At 45.3% G+C, this 13,473-nt stretch overlaps 1 protein-coding gene across 8 annotated transcripts in view; it reads left to right on the top strand.

Annotated features, from left to right (window-relative positions):
* Positions 1–13,473, top strand: part of nrxn2b (neurexin 2b) — a 659,388-nt gene that overhangs the window by 600,234 nt on the left and 45,681 nt on the right. For all 8 annotated transcript variants that reach the window (XM_086197055.1, XM_086197054.1, XM_086197049.1 and 5 more), the window contains one exon: positions 10,510–10,681. In XM_086197055.1, coding sequence (XP_086053181.1) covers positions 10,510–10,681 — 172 coding nt within the window. The remainder of the gene's footprint in view (positions 1–10,509; positions 10,682–13,473) is intronic.

Raw genomic sequence — 13,473 nt, 5'->3', positions numbered from 1 at the left:
TTACTGAGGTGTTTGAAGTGGGTCTCAAATGTGAGGTGAGCATCCATTATTTTATGGGTGGAGTGGGGGATGATTTTTTCCAGAGAAGGTGAGGCTGGTGATGGTGGAAGAGCGGTCTTACGTTAAAAACCTGTTGAACCCAGAGGACCCCTACTGGAGCCCTGGAGGCAGCTCTGCACCAACCAGCAACCTCAGTGCACTGATCACGCAGTAGCACATTCATCATGCACACCGAAGGAAACAGAACAATGTTGGCGGCAAGTGCGTAGACATTTTCACCTCAAACACAACTCCTCCGTGAATTAATGACCACATCTTCACAGCTGCCATTTCATGCGACACACACAAAAGCCTGATGTGAAAGTTGACAGGTGGCTGACTCAGACGGTGGAGACGGGGCAACTGATCAGTCTGAATTCTAGGTTGGAGTTCTTTCCTCTGATGTCCATCATGTTTGAGCGCCTAAAATCACTGATAATACTCCATCATGTTTACTCTGACACTCGTCCGCCATTTTGCGATCGTTTTGCAGCCGTCTAGGCGGACGGATATTTAAATGAGAGGTTCCTGAAGTGGCTTATCACCTCTTGAAGATTCTGTCTGTGCCCACAAAACCGATTTGTTGGCCAGTCCTGTTTGTGACCAGGACTCTGGGACTCCAGCTGTTTTCTCTGGGCTGTAATGGTTTTCTAAAGGTGTCAATCATCCATATCGACCAATCAGTTCCTGACGTGTCACCCAGTGCAGTTGTGTGTTCTCAGGTGGGAAAATACAGTTTCCTCATACAAGACTAATAAATCTAAGAGAAATCCACCAAAACACCTTGGTATGAATGGATATAACATTTAGACTTATTTGTTAGTGAAGTGGTTTCATATTCCTGAGTGAGGTCAAACTCATATCGCTCCAAAATGAACCAAACTGACCAGAACCCGCATGAAATAGCTGTGGTTCACGGGATGATCAGCTCCTCAGATGTGAGTTCACAGCGCCGCAGATGAACCGAGCTGCTGTCCCGTCGTTTCAGGGTGGTTTTCACGCCGAACAGTGAGTTGATGCACATTGTTCTGGCAGCGTTCATTATGAAACAGTAACGTGTGCACTGATCGTGACACCTCGAGAGTCATCTCACGGGTGTCACTTTTATTTTGAGGCCAAAGTTATTGATTTGGCTCTCGCGGTTGTGGAGATATACTCTACTTTACGTGGGCGTGTAATTTCAAACAGGTAGTACAGCGGCTGACTGTGGTGCCTACAAACACTGGCTCAGTTCTGTCGTGCTTTACTTTTCAAGCGCAGTTCAAAGTGTTGGTGGAATACTTGTGTGTGGATGGACAAGGTGGACATGGATCATGTCAGATGAGTTTGTTGATGGATGGTTTTGGACTGTTTAGCTGTCCCTCAGTCTCCATTAGCCTCAGGCTACATATACTTAGCTGTCTCATTCTGCTGTCACAAAAACAGGAGGGGGGGGGGGGATCATTGTTACGAGCTCAGTCGCCCTATTTTGGGTGAAGTATCGCTTTAACTACAGCACAAAGATTTTAGCATCGATGTTCATAAAGGGCACAGCGATGGTAGCACAACAGCGTATTACATAATTGACCCACACAATGTCAACTCTGAGCAACACCCATCCGTCTCAGTTCCCGGTTTGCTTCGAGAGCCGTCGTCCTACTTTGATTTGCATTGATGCATTTTTTTTTCTCCTCCTGAGCTACAAACTTTAACCTGGCCATCAATATTTCTTCTCACATTCATCCCAGGAGGTTGTGGATCAGATGGATTCTACGGGCCCATGTAAGCTACTCGAGTCAACACAGTAATGAGCCTCCGGAGAGGGAAAGAGTTAGAGATGAGGACCAGCACATTTAAGAAATTGAGAAAAAGCAGGAGAGGCAAAAGAGAGATAAAAGGCAAAGTGAGAGAGATGAAAACAGGGAAGGGCATCGAAAGGTGAGGGACTGTTCTATGCTCAAGAAAATTAGGAATTGATTTTGCAGCTTTTTTATTATTATTTTATGAGGTAGCAAAGACCAGAATTGTGTCTATCAGTCCCCTTAGTTTGATGAGCTCTGCAGTGATTCTAACGCTGGCGACAGTCAGATATCTGCCGTTGCTCCACTTATTCTTATAATTTAGCACTGGATTTTAAAGGATTATGGTGCCGGTAAACAAGAGGGAGAAGTGAATACTAAAGAAAACACACTGATAAGGACATTTTTAGGTTGTCAGCCTCTTTAGTCGCATTGCTAAACTGAAATATAAATATTTCTGTCTGTGTCTACCAGGCCTTTTGGTTAAGAGATGACATGTGGGTGGATGGACATCGATTTCTACCTCCACAGTAGCAAAGATCCATTTCTGGCTTTGCCTCAAGGAGCAACCCCCCCCCCCCGCTTCATGGCTTCCTACCTCTCATTCTCCCCCTTCTGTCCTTCTCTTAAAGCTATGTTTCACCCAAAAGAGTGTTTTTCTTTCAAATAGATGCCTTGAGTTCACACTTTGATTGGTGGGAAACAAAGTAGAACCCTTCTGGTTTCTTGCTGGTACACAGTAGAAGCAGAAGGCGGGTCTGAGCAAACAGATGGACAAAGAAGACGTGGACCGGATGATGCACTTGGGACTTTGGACAGTTTTGCTGCTGTTTGTAGTTGCTGTATTAACTTCAAGCTAAATACATACTACTGACTTTTTCTGCTTCCTTGAGTCACGAAGAAATGTCTCTGTGTGCTCAATTTGTGAGTATTTGAAAGGTAGCAAGTACACTTTTTGGTTGAAGTATCACTTAAATCTGCCAGTTGAATCCAGTGTCCTTGCACTCATTCTATTCTTTCAAGTGCACCTCCGTCCAGCTCAGCCCGGCCACCTGAAGAGGCCCTTGATAACACACAGCTTTGCTTTGTGAAATTTTCACTTGTGCATCTTGAGAAATGCAAACTAGCTTCACTCAATCACTCTGCAGGAAGAAATTCTTAGATGAAGAGCAGGATTCTACTTCAGCTGCATCTCTGACTGTAATAAGGACCTAAAGGGAAAACCAGCAATTCTTCAGATTTCTCTCTGATTTGTGAGAAGAGTAGAAGTTTAGAACGCTGAAGCCGTGATGAGTGGTCCGAGGAGCTGACGAGAGCATATTCCTTGCTCTGATTTTTCTGAAATAAATGCTGGAAAGGGAATTACTGTATGCTGTGAATACTGGGAATCTCTCCTGGATATTTCACCACCTCAATTTGAACAGGAAAAGTTAAAAAAGAAGATCTGCTCCACAAACGTCGAAATGACCACTGAAGTCAACTCAAGCAGATTGGATGAGCAGTGACCATTCATTCATGGTTACTACTGCTCATCTTCTTCAGGGCTGTGTTGTATTGCACTGAATACAAACACCTGCCAAACTCAAGGCAGCTACACCTTATGCGTGTGTGTGTGTGTGTGTGTGTGTGTGTGTGTGCGTGCGCACGCAAGTGGGCGTGTGCATGTACGCACACACATGTCTCCATCAGCTCTCTGCAGCTTTGCAAACAAGGCCGTAGTGTGCGTTGGGGCTCAGAGTAACCTCACTCAAGGGCATTCTCATGTTTGCATATCATTTTGTGTGTGTGCGTGTGCGTGTGCGTGTGTGTGTGCGCTGATTGTGAGCGAGGTGAGCCAGGATTCTAACCTGCTGATTACATGGACATTTTTCTGAAGGGCAGCACCCATCAATGTGGTACGGTGCCCATCTCATGTTTGTGTGTGTGTGTGTGTGTTTGTGTGTGTGTGTGTGTGTGTGTGTGTGTGTGTGTGTGGGCGCGCACATATGTGAGATCCAAGGCTAACCCTGAGTGAATTAAGAGTTTTGGTGCTAGTTGACATCATATTGGGGATTACAGGTGATGATGCTCTGATTTATTTTTCTCTAGGTATTTCTCCACTGCAGTGTTTTGGCTCATTGCCAGCGTGCGCGCGTGTGTGTGTGTGTGTGTGTGTACTCCCAGCGTGAGATTAAGATTCACACACTCCTCACTCGTCAATTTTTCAATGAGATTTGATTCTCCGTCAGAGCAGGAAGTAAGCTGCAAAAAAAAAGCAATGCAAAAGAGTATAGAGGTCAGAAAGAAAGAGAGAAGAGAAGATAAAGTGCTATTAAGATCAGGAGATGGGGGGCAACATTCTCAAGGTGACTGCTGGAGATCACGGCAAACACATACAAATGAGTTGGCTGAGTAGAAGCAGAGAGACGCAAGCCAAGTGTATTCTCCCTGCAAAGTGAATGTTTTGTCCTCGTCTCCCCCCCCCCCCACCCGCCGCCTCTGTCAGCATTTCTCTTTATGTATGATGCTCGTGTCATTTTAGGTCACCGATGCAAGGGAAGGAATATTGAGGGCTAGATAACAGTATTCCTCATCCAAAATGGCTGTTTGCCCTTCATCCATTTTCCTCTCGCTGTCACAGACACTCCGAAGACATTAGTCGAACGGACAGTGGGTGATTCTGCCACCGTGGAGTGTTATGCAACAGCCTATTTCTCCTTACATAATGCTGCGGTTTCGGAGCAGAAGATTAGCTGAGCTATACTGTTCTCCCTGTAGCAGATGCCACAGCTGATCTTCTCTGGAAGGCATTATGCATACATGCTGACAAGCTGATTAGCCGTATAGAGCTGGAATTACCCTCTAAAGAGAGATGCTGAGATAGAAGATGATGGTGCATCAGGCTCAGCTGGGGTAGTTCAAGCCTCCGAGTTAGAGTACAAATACATCCTTCAGCAGTAATCTGCAACATTTACTCAGAGAGCTGACGTATGAGTCGAAATGTAACACCGTGTGAACGAGTAAACCGACTTACAGTACCTGGAAGTATCAAACCTGTGTGTTCGTGTGCATCCTGGGAATGCAGCCGACGAAGCGTTGCCGTGATCGTCTGCGTCCGCCACCCGCCGGACAGTTAGCAGCTCAACTTAATTCTCCACATCACCCCCTCAGCTGCTCGGCTACGCGTCAGACACATTCCTTTGAGGCGCGGTGACAAATGACCTCGAGAGGTCGTGTGAACATTTTCATTCGTGCAGTAGCAGATGATCGCATTAAACACTGGCAAATAAATCAGATAAATGATTGTCAGAAATAACTGCCGTCCCACAATCCTCTGGATGCTGCTGCGCCGCTTCAAAACAGATTAAAGAGGAGTCATGTATCCTATATGTTTTTATTCTATACGATTTACTTATGCGTGGCTTTTTCTTTTTATTCTTTTCAAGCTCATTTAATTGGAACAAAAATGACTTGCAATAAAATCGCGCCGACATTTTTGATTTCTGATTCCGTTTTATTTGAATCTGCTCCGCCCGTTCCATGATGAATGCGGATGAGGTCTGCATCATCACGCAGGGAGGAAAACAAACAGAACCGCCATGGTAGAATTGCGATCACTTCCTCTACTTTTGTGTCGAGGCCGTGTTTTCTCTTAGTTTTATGTGCTGTGCAAGTGAGTGACACAGCCAGTTGTCAGGAATTAAAACCTTCAAACTATCTACAAAGACAGCGTGTCTAACATAATCACATGTAGACAAACGGGATGAAATTCACCGTGTGATGGGCAAAACAACAAAACAAACCCAAAAAAGCACAAATATCCAACAGTAATGAAGCGCAGCAGCAACCGGCCCAGAGAAATTCAACCTGGGGAGGGTGATGAGGAAAAAAACCAGGGGAAAACGGACACACACAAAACGACAAGACAACAAAAGTAATTAAATACCTGTGAAGCTGGCAGAGGTTGTCATGGATGTCTTCTCCCCGTCTCAGTCGTTACAGGGACGGAGTCACAAGAAAATGGGATTCACTGTGAATCCCAGAAGAGGAACAGATGCTGAATCCAGCCGGCAGTCGTTGTTTCTGTGTTTCCTCTCTTTCTAATTTGTCTGTTCCTCACATATACAGTATGAATCAGATTGCAAATACGGGAAGCCATTGAGGAAATGCAAATGAAGCTGCGGGGAGCGTTAAAACCAAATCACATCTTGATGAAGTTGTCAGCTGTCTATAAATAAATGGAAGCAATAATCAAACCCTCCCTCAATGCGTCGCTCTTTTGTCTTTGTTGGCCCTTCGCAACTGATTATAAGAAATCTTGACATCATCAAAAGGAGCTTTGATGTGAGAGCACCTAGAGACCCTGGAGGATCATCAAGGTTCCCTCTGTCCTTTTATCACACACCATTTCTTTTTGGTCCTTGTCTCTTCTTCCTTTTCTGCTCAGCGTGATCAGCGAGAGCTCTCTGAGGATGCCAGATAACCCTGATACACACACGCCACATCGCTCATTCTCATTCCGCTCTCACCGGCAGCATTTACCTCACCCACACTGCAAGGTCGCGTTGAAATATTTCTCCGCATTCTGCACAGAATTGCAAAGACAATTACTTTGAAAGGAAGAAAGGAGAGGCCCTAATGAGAGGATTACACAAACTTTCTCTCCCTCTCTTGGCAGACAAACTGTCAAGTTACTACTCTGTAGACAGGCTAATCAGTAGCTTCTGCTCCACGAAAATACTTGTACTGATATCTCAAATAGTTGGCAAGGACACCAATGTTGCAGTGTTTGGGTAATTATCAAGAAAAATTCAAGAGAAAATTTTTCAACTTGAGACTTCTCTTATTGGATGAAACCTTTTTTTTTTTTCTTTTCTTTTTTTTTTTTGAAGAAATCCAAAACAGCGAAACAAGCTCTTCTCATGAGGAGTTTGTAGTCATTCCTGTGAAATGTAAAGCAGTGTGATTTCTATGAAAAATGGCAGGCGGGGAGAGAAAGCAGTTAGATGTCTGGAAATTTGCAGCCAACTTTCTTTTTTTTTTTCCAAAGAAGTCTCTTTGAACGTTTTTAACGGGACGATTGAGACGTTTTTTTTGGCTGTTATTTATCCTTCTTTTTTTTTAATCTTTTGCCTTAACAATGTGTTCTTTGTGTCTAAACTGAACCAAAGACCATGTGTTTTTCCGCTGAAAAGGAAAGTGACTTACGATGTTCTGATTGTCATCTCCGAGGGTGACGCATCTGTTGCTCTCCGGCTTCGAGCCCTGCGAGTAAGACCCGGGCGCGCTGCTACGGAGCCGAAAACCTTCGCCCGCGCCCAGCTGTTTCCTCTAAATCTCATATAGGACCTGCAGACAAATACAGCGTCAACATGCCTGCTCAGGAGACTCTGCACGTTCTCTGACCTGAAATGTGCTCGGACGCATCCTTTGGTTTTCTGTTGGGTTGTAAAATGAGGCTGTGTGTTCGCCGGACGCCATGTCGAAAGGGCGTAGGATGTCATGAGGAATACATAGAATTAAGGATAAATTGAGTGTAGGTACATTTTTGTCTTGAAATCCTCTGAATGTTTGATCCACTACCAGACAAGCAGACAGAGAAGAAATATGAGCTCACCTGCGGGTAAAAGAGCAGAACCAGAACATCCTCATTCGTGACATTTGCTGACAGCTGCAGCAGATTAACACTGTGCTAAGTAGTAGTTTAGCAGCCCCGGTGTTTAAAGAGCAGCGGAGGCTTATTGTCAGTTCCGTAGCGATCCCTTCATTCAACTTGCAGGCTTGACTAGTCCCAGTAGTCATTCGGGGAGGTTTTTCCCCCCCTTCTGTTTCCAGAGATATGTTCGCTTAAGGGAAACGGCCATTAAAATGTCATTACCGCTACACTAAAATCATTTTTAAAAAAGCACTTCTTCCCAGCGGCTTCCCACCATAATGGGCTCGATACATTCCCTCAGCACCAGGAAGAACCCTAATGTTGCAGAACACAAATGCTAATCTCTCTGAAAAGCAGAAGGGAGAGTGAGTTTGACTGATATTTACAGACGTAATAGCAAGGATTCATTCTGCTTTGCCCTGGTAAATTGAATTAATTCTCCAGGCAAAGGTGTTATGATTATTCTAAGCTTCCTCGTGCGTGGGCTGTAATGGAGATGATCCTGGTATTTCCGCTCCATCGAAAAGCGTTTCACTCACCATCTCCACTTTGTTTTTTTTCTTGCTGCAGTATCGCAAAGGTATCAATCGTCAAAGCTTTGATTAAATTTTCATTCATGTGCGCCTCACTAATCCCTCCCTGACAGCATTCATATTCATGTCTGAGAATCAATATTGAATTTCAGCTTGCATGGGGAAGTGAGCGGAAACCCTGAAAGGGTCAGTTCATAACATGAATCAATTGATTAAGTGCCTAAGAAGCTTGAAGCACTTTGCCATTCGAGACATTCTTAGCTGAATGAGACCATTTGTTGAGCAGTCCATTACTCCGCTCTTAAAAAGTCATCCCAGTCAAGCGTAGCCCTGATCCACCGTGAAGCAGCGTGCTGGGCCCCAACGCTTTCCTGCTGGGTTCCACGCAGATTCAGAGTGTTTATTCTGACTGTCGTTTATCTCTCGTCATCGGTCTGTCAGCTAGCGCTGCCATCTGAGCACGCTCAGTCAATACCACAAGTGTAGCTTTCGTCACCGGATGGTCGTCATTACAAAAGAGCCTGAATAGTCACGAGTGGAAACCTGCTCAGATGTGGGAATCCCAGTGAGGGCGAGTGGCCCTTCAACCCTAACCAGCTGGGAAGCACTTCAGGGTAACAGACCAGTTCATTTTGAATCATAAAACAAGTTAAAGCCTTCCAGGTTCAGAGTGTTTGCTCCAGCATGTGCAATAACTGCTGCAGCACTCCCAGATTTCCGTATAAAGTTGGGAATCCTGGAATCAGTGTCGGACACCGAAGCTTCAAGGTTGCTGCGAGTCAAGACCGCTGGGAAGAGCAACTCATTTAGCAGCCTTGTGCTCTCGGTTTAGTGCCGGGCCTAACCCACGGGTCCAGAAGGATTACTGACACTCGGTATACTCGGGGCAGAGAGGTTTCATCCTTCATTATGTTTCCAAGCCACGGCACTGTCTTCTCCTGTAGGTATCCGAACTGAACACAAGGCTGCAGGAAATCTGGCTCTGGAGCTCCTCCATTCTTATACATCCAATGAATTCAGGCAGTCGCAGGGATGCACATAAATTTGGTTGTGATTATACTGCTCATTAACTTACAGTACAACCTCTGCACTTATTTACTCAATTAATTTGCCGTCTTAAATTCTGTTAACATTAGGTTGGTTAATTTTTAAATACTTAATCAGTCATGAATAATTGAAAAAAACACTGCAAGAAAAAGTCTTCATCACATCGGAATGTCTGAACGTGAATCGTCAGAGAGACAGTTGGAGCTACGACGACGGCAGTGTGCAGACCTGTAAGTTGGTGTGACGTGGCGACAGGGGGTTCTCCTGCCGGTGGGGTGGCAGCAGCTGAGTGTTGCAGCTCAGGATCTTATGACTGTGCCCAACTCAACGGAGGATTTACCGCCAGACAGAGACTGTCTGTAATGGTTCTGTCTGGTAGACTCTCTGACTTGCTCTCGCTCTCTCTTGCTCTCTCTCTCACAGACACACACACACACACACACACACACACCCTTGTTCAATGCCTCTCTGGCAGACTGCAACTCCCTAAATGACTTTGCTTCCTGTCCTCAGTCCCACAAAAGGTCAAAGAGGAAGAGGAGAGAGATATGGCGGTAGATGAGAGCAGAGTGGGCAGTTGACTGTAATAAACTCAACACAAGGATGGCCGTCAACACTAACGAGGCGGGGGGGGGGGTCAGTGGTTTGATTCATCCTAAGGAGTCGTCAGCAAGAAGTTTGGTCTTTAGCAAGCAAATCTGTATGAGATGTGACGCTCCAAACATCATCAGCTCTCTCTTGAGTCATCGGCTGCCACCATCGTCGTGTTATTTTGTGTTGGTGCCGGGTCACCTGACTGTTCAGGTGTAACTGACCTGAGACACACTGAGGACTGGTTGTCATGGGGGCGTAGCCATGTCTGAAAAGCTAAAGGTTCGTACTTTGGTCTTCATCCATGAAGGTCGCCACGACGATCGCCCCCCAGCAGTCCTCAGTGTGTTCCTGCATCCAGCGGCTAATCAGGGCAGGCGTGCAGCACCACATCCTCCTCTGGTTTCATCAGTGTTCCAGCTGTTGAAGACGATTTCTTCTATAAGCAAGCAGAAGTCCGTACAACAGCGTAGCTTCTTTTCCCTTTGTTGTTGTTGTTGTTGTTGTTGTTGTTGTTTTACCGGCACATAAATGAGGTGACAGCGTCGCCTGAAGCTGGAAAACGCTTCTGCAGTCATTCATCAGAAGCAGGAGAGGAAGACGGCGACTGTACGACTGATGCAGCTCCGCTCCTCATCACTGTCATGAAATTGTGTTGCCTTGGGGTGGGAGATTTGTCGGTCTGTTCCAGCTTCGGTGTCATGGATCAATCGTGTCTTGAGGGACGAATTAGAATTCATGTTTGGTCTCCATAATCCTTCCTCAATTTTTGATGAATAATCAATATTTTTAGAAATCACTTTATAAATATCAGTTAGAAAACCCAGTTTCAGCTTCACATCTCTCTGCTCCTGTCACAATGTCCTCTGTCCGTCTCCGTCCACAGGAAAGGGGGAAGATTGGCGTGATCTTCAACGTGGGAACAGACGACATCACCATCGAGGAGAGTGCGGTGATGGTGAGCGACGGCAAATACCATGTGGTGCGATTCACACGCAGTGGTGGCAATGCCACACTACAGGTGGACAACCAGCCTGTTATTGAACGTTTCCCCTCAGGTAGGAACATGGGCCCTGATCTATGACTGAAGGGTGGAGGGCGAGTTCAGAGAATTGAATTTTGTGATAAACACAGTGGAGAGAGAAAGAAGGAGCTTTGGAAAATAAATATTATTCATTAATTTCGCCTCACTAAAAGTGATTTTTTTTTTTTTTAGAACATTCTGTGAGGGTTCTGGTTTATTTATCATGACATTCTTATTTAGAGCATGCCTGCATTATTCTAGGTGATTAGTCAGATTCCGGTCTTAAAAGCAGCCTTCCTGAGGCGAGCCCAGCAAAGAGCATCCAGCGCTCTGCAATCAGTCTGCCATTGTACCTCTTGGCACTTAGAAAGCAAGTGTTGAATCACGGCCAGTAAAATGTGAATATGCCAGCGATGTATGCCTGGGTTTTGGACAGGATGCAGAGGGAGGACACTGCATTCTGGGAAAGTATGTGGAGGTGTTTCTAAGTCATGTCTGTTCTTCAAGATAAACACAGATGCAGCATGCAGACTTTAAAGGAGGCCGTACACCCCGTGAGTCACTGTTAGCAATGTGCAAATTCCCCTGCTGGCTTTTTAACAATAATCACGGAATTCTATTTAGGCCTGAATTCCGAGGTTATTTTAGTGTGCGGTGAGGTGCTCACTTAATTTCTCTCTCTATTGTGTTTCCTCTTTGTTCATGGTTGTTCAAAGGAAGACTTATTTTTTATGTTCCCGTCACGTGTCTGAATTTGGTGAAATGCTTTCTATTACGCCTGAATTATGAGGTTATTTTTGGGCTGTTCTGAAGCGCTCACTTAATTTCTCATTTCTTTTGTGTTCCCTCTTTCCTCATGTTTGCTCAAAAGCTCTTTTTTTGGGGGGTTTTGTTCGTGAGCCTGATTTTTGGTGAAAAGCGGGCTAAGCCAGGCTCTTTGCCAGCAAGTGGTAGGTTTTAATAATTATCACATGAAAATGTAACACAGAAAATAAATCCTGGAGGTACTGGCGCATTCATAAATCTCCAACCAAGTCTTATTTTCGTGCTATCCTACTTACAAATCCCTGCTGCAGTCACCTCTCTTCACTAAAAACACAATGTATCGTCATTGTTTCAAACAGCAGGGAGAACGCCGCTAATGTGGTCGTGGTATTTACTCTCGTTGACATATAGAGCGACGCTACTGTGACATTCTCTGTCACAGCAGTGATCCCATATTTTCAGGCTTTGTTTTGGCAGTGACAAAAGCACATTCTCCTGCTCATCCATCAGCACAGCGAGGCCGGACTGAGGGGGCATGCATCACAGCCAGAGGAGGAAGTGCCCTGTGACAGTTCACTCTTTTCACTTGTTATTATGATGGAAATGCAGCCCTTTTCACAACAGCAAACGCTCCGCACACAAGCTTTCATCTAACAATAGCGCTAACTGCTCGGAAAATAGCAGCGGAGCAGCCTGTTGAATGGACAAGAGGGTGTCCTCTTCCAATATGCAATATGTTTTCCAGCTGTTTTTTTCTCTCTCTCTCTCTCTCTCATGGAGGAACATTAATGCGCAGACCATATTTTATTCTTTTTATTCCTCTTCCCTTCCGCGCTCGCGTTGTTGTCCTCATCAAACACGGCGTTCCTTTTCCTCTGCTGATCAAGAATTGAGTGTTGTCTCGTCGTCGTTGTTTGTTGGGTTGTGTACTTAGGGGGCTGGAGCCCGCCTAAAGTTTTAGAAGATTACAGGGACCAAAGGAAGGAAGTGCATGAAGCAGGGGGTGGGGGGTGCTACTTGGATGTTTTGATTCATTTATGTGAGCTAGATACACTCAGACTATTTTTGCGCGCCGGCTTTGAAGGCGCCTGTAGTCACTTTGAAGGTTTCCATTGTGTGACGGGGCGGTGTCCTGAGGTGTTACACATTCACAAGTTAAAAACCTCATCTAAGACTGAGGCACAAAAGGGCGGAGGATTGTGTTGAGAGAGTAAAAGATGAAGGTCAGGTGTGGGGATGGCACCTTCCCTCAGGAGGTGTGTGACACGAGAGGGCGCTTATATTTTGTAGGGAGGAGAAATGAATAACCACCTTCCTGGGACCCAGATGGACTCAGATGAAGACCTCTTCTGATTCGGTAAACGCGCCAAAATCCTTTTTTTCCCTTCAATTTCTGTGATACTTGTATTATGCAACATGCAGTCATGTTGTCCCCACGGAGCACTGCAAACAAATGTAGCCAAAATAAGAACAAAAAAGAACACGTTGTCATGAACGATACCCGTGTGAGGTGCTGCAGGTGCCACATTTGTCTGTTTTTCTCAAACAGAACAAGGAAGCACTTTCCTGTGAAATCTCCCTCCCCAAAGGGACTCTTCAACCCTCAGCAGGCTGTCTCTTTGGGATGTCACTGCAGTTTTGATCCCTGTCTAAAACTTTGTGCATACAGAGAGTAACATTTGAGATTTCTCTTCTGGTAGACAACAGCAGAAATTGTAAAGTTCCCAGGGGAGAAGGACGAGGACGGTCGAAGTAAATGAGTGAGAGTGTAAATGCCTCCGATGTTTTGGACCGGGCCAAGAAGCCTCCTTCAGGCCAACGCTTGCTAGCAGCAGGCTTCCAAAGAGAACGCCAGTTTTATTTTTAGTTTATTTTATTTATTTATTTTTTTTGCAAGGTGATGACTTATAGAGACAGGATGTTGACAGCAAGCATGGTTGTCACGGGTCAAGCACATTCAAACAGCAAAGCAACACGTCTCCTGATGCCCCGCAAAGTGATGTTTGTAGTCCTCGGGGTGCGTGTCTGTGGGTGTGTTGGCCCTTGTCGAATTCAGCGTGT

The sequence above is a fragment of the Aulostomus chinensis genome, chromosome 24, assembly GCF_037954235.1.
Source record: "Aulostomus chinensis isolate RoL2024-O1b breed Wild chromosome 24, RoL_Achi_v1.0, whole genome shotgun sequence".
Lineage (NCBI taxonomy): Eukaryota > Metazoa > Chordata > Actinopteri > Syngnathiformes > Aulostomidae > Aulostomus > Aulostomus chinensis.
Note: the sequence above shows the minus strand (reverse complement) of the source record. Positions and strands in the feature narration are given on the sequence as shown.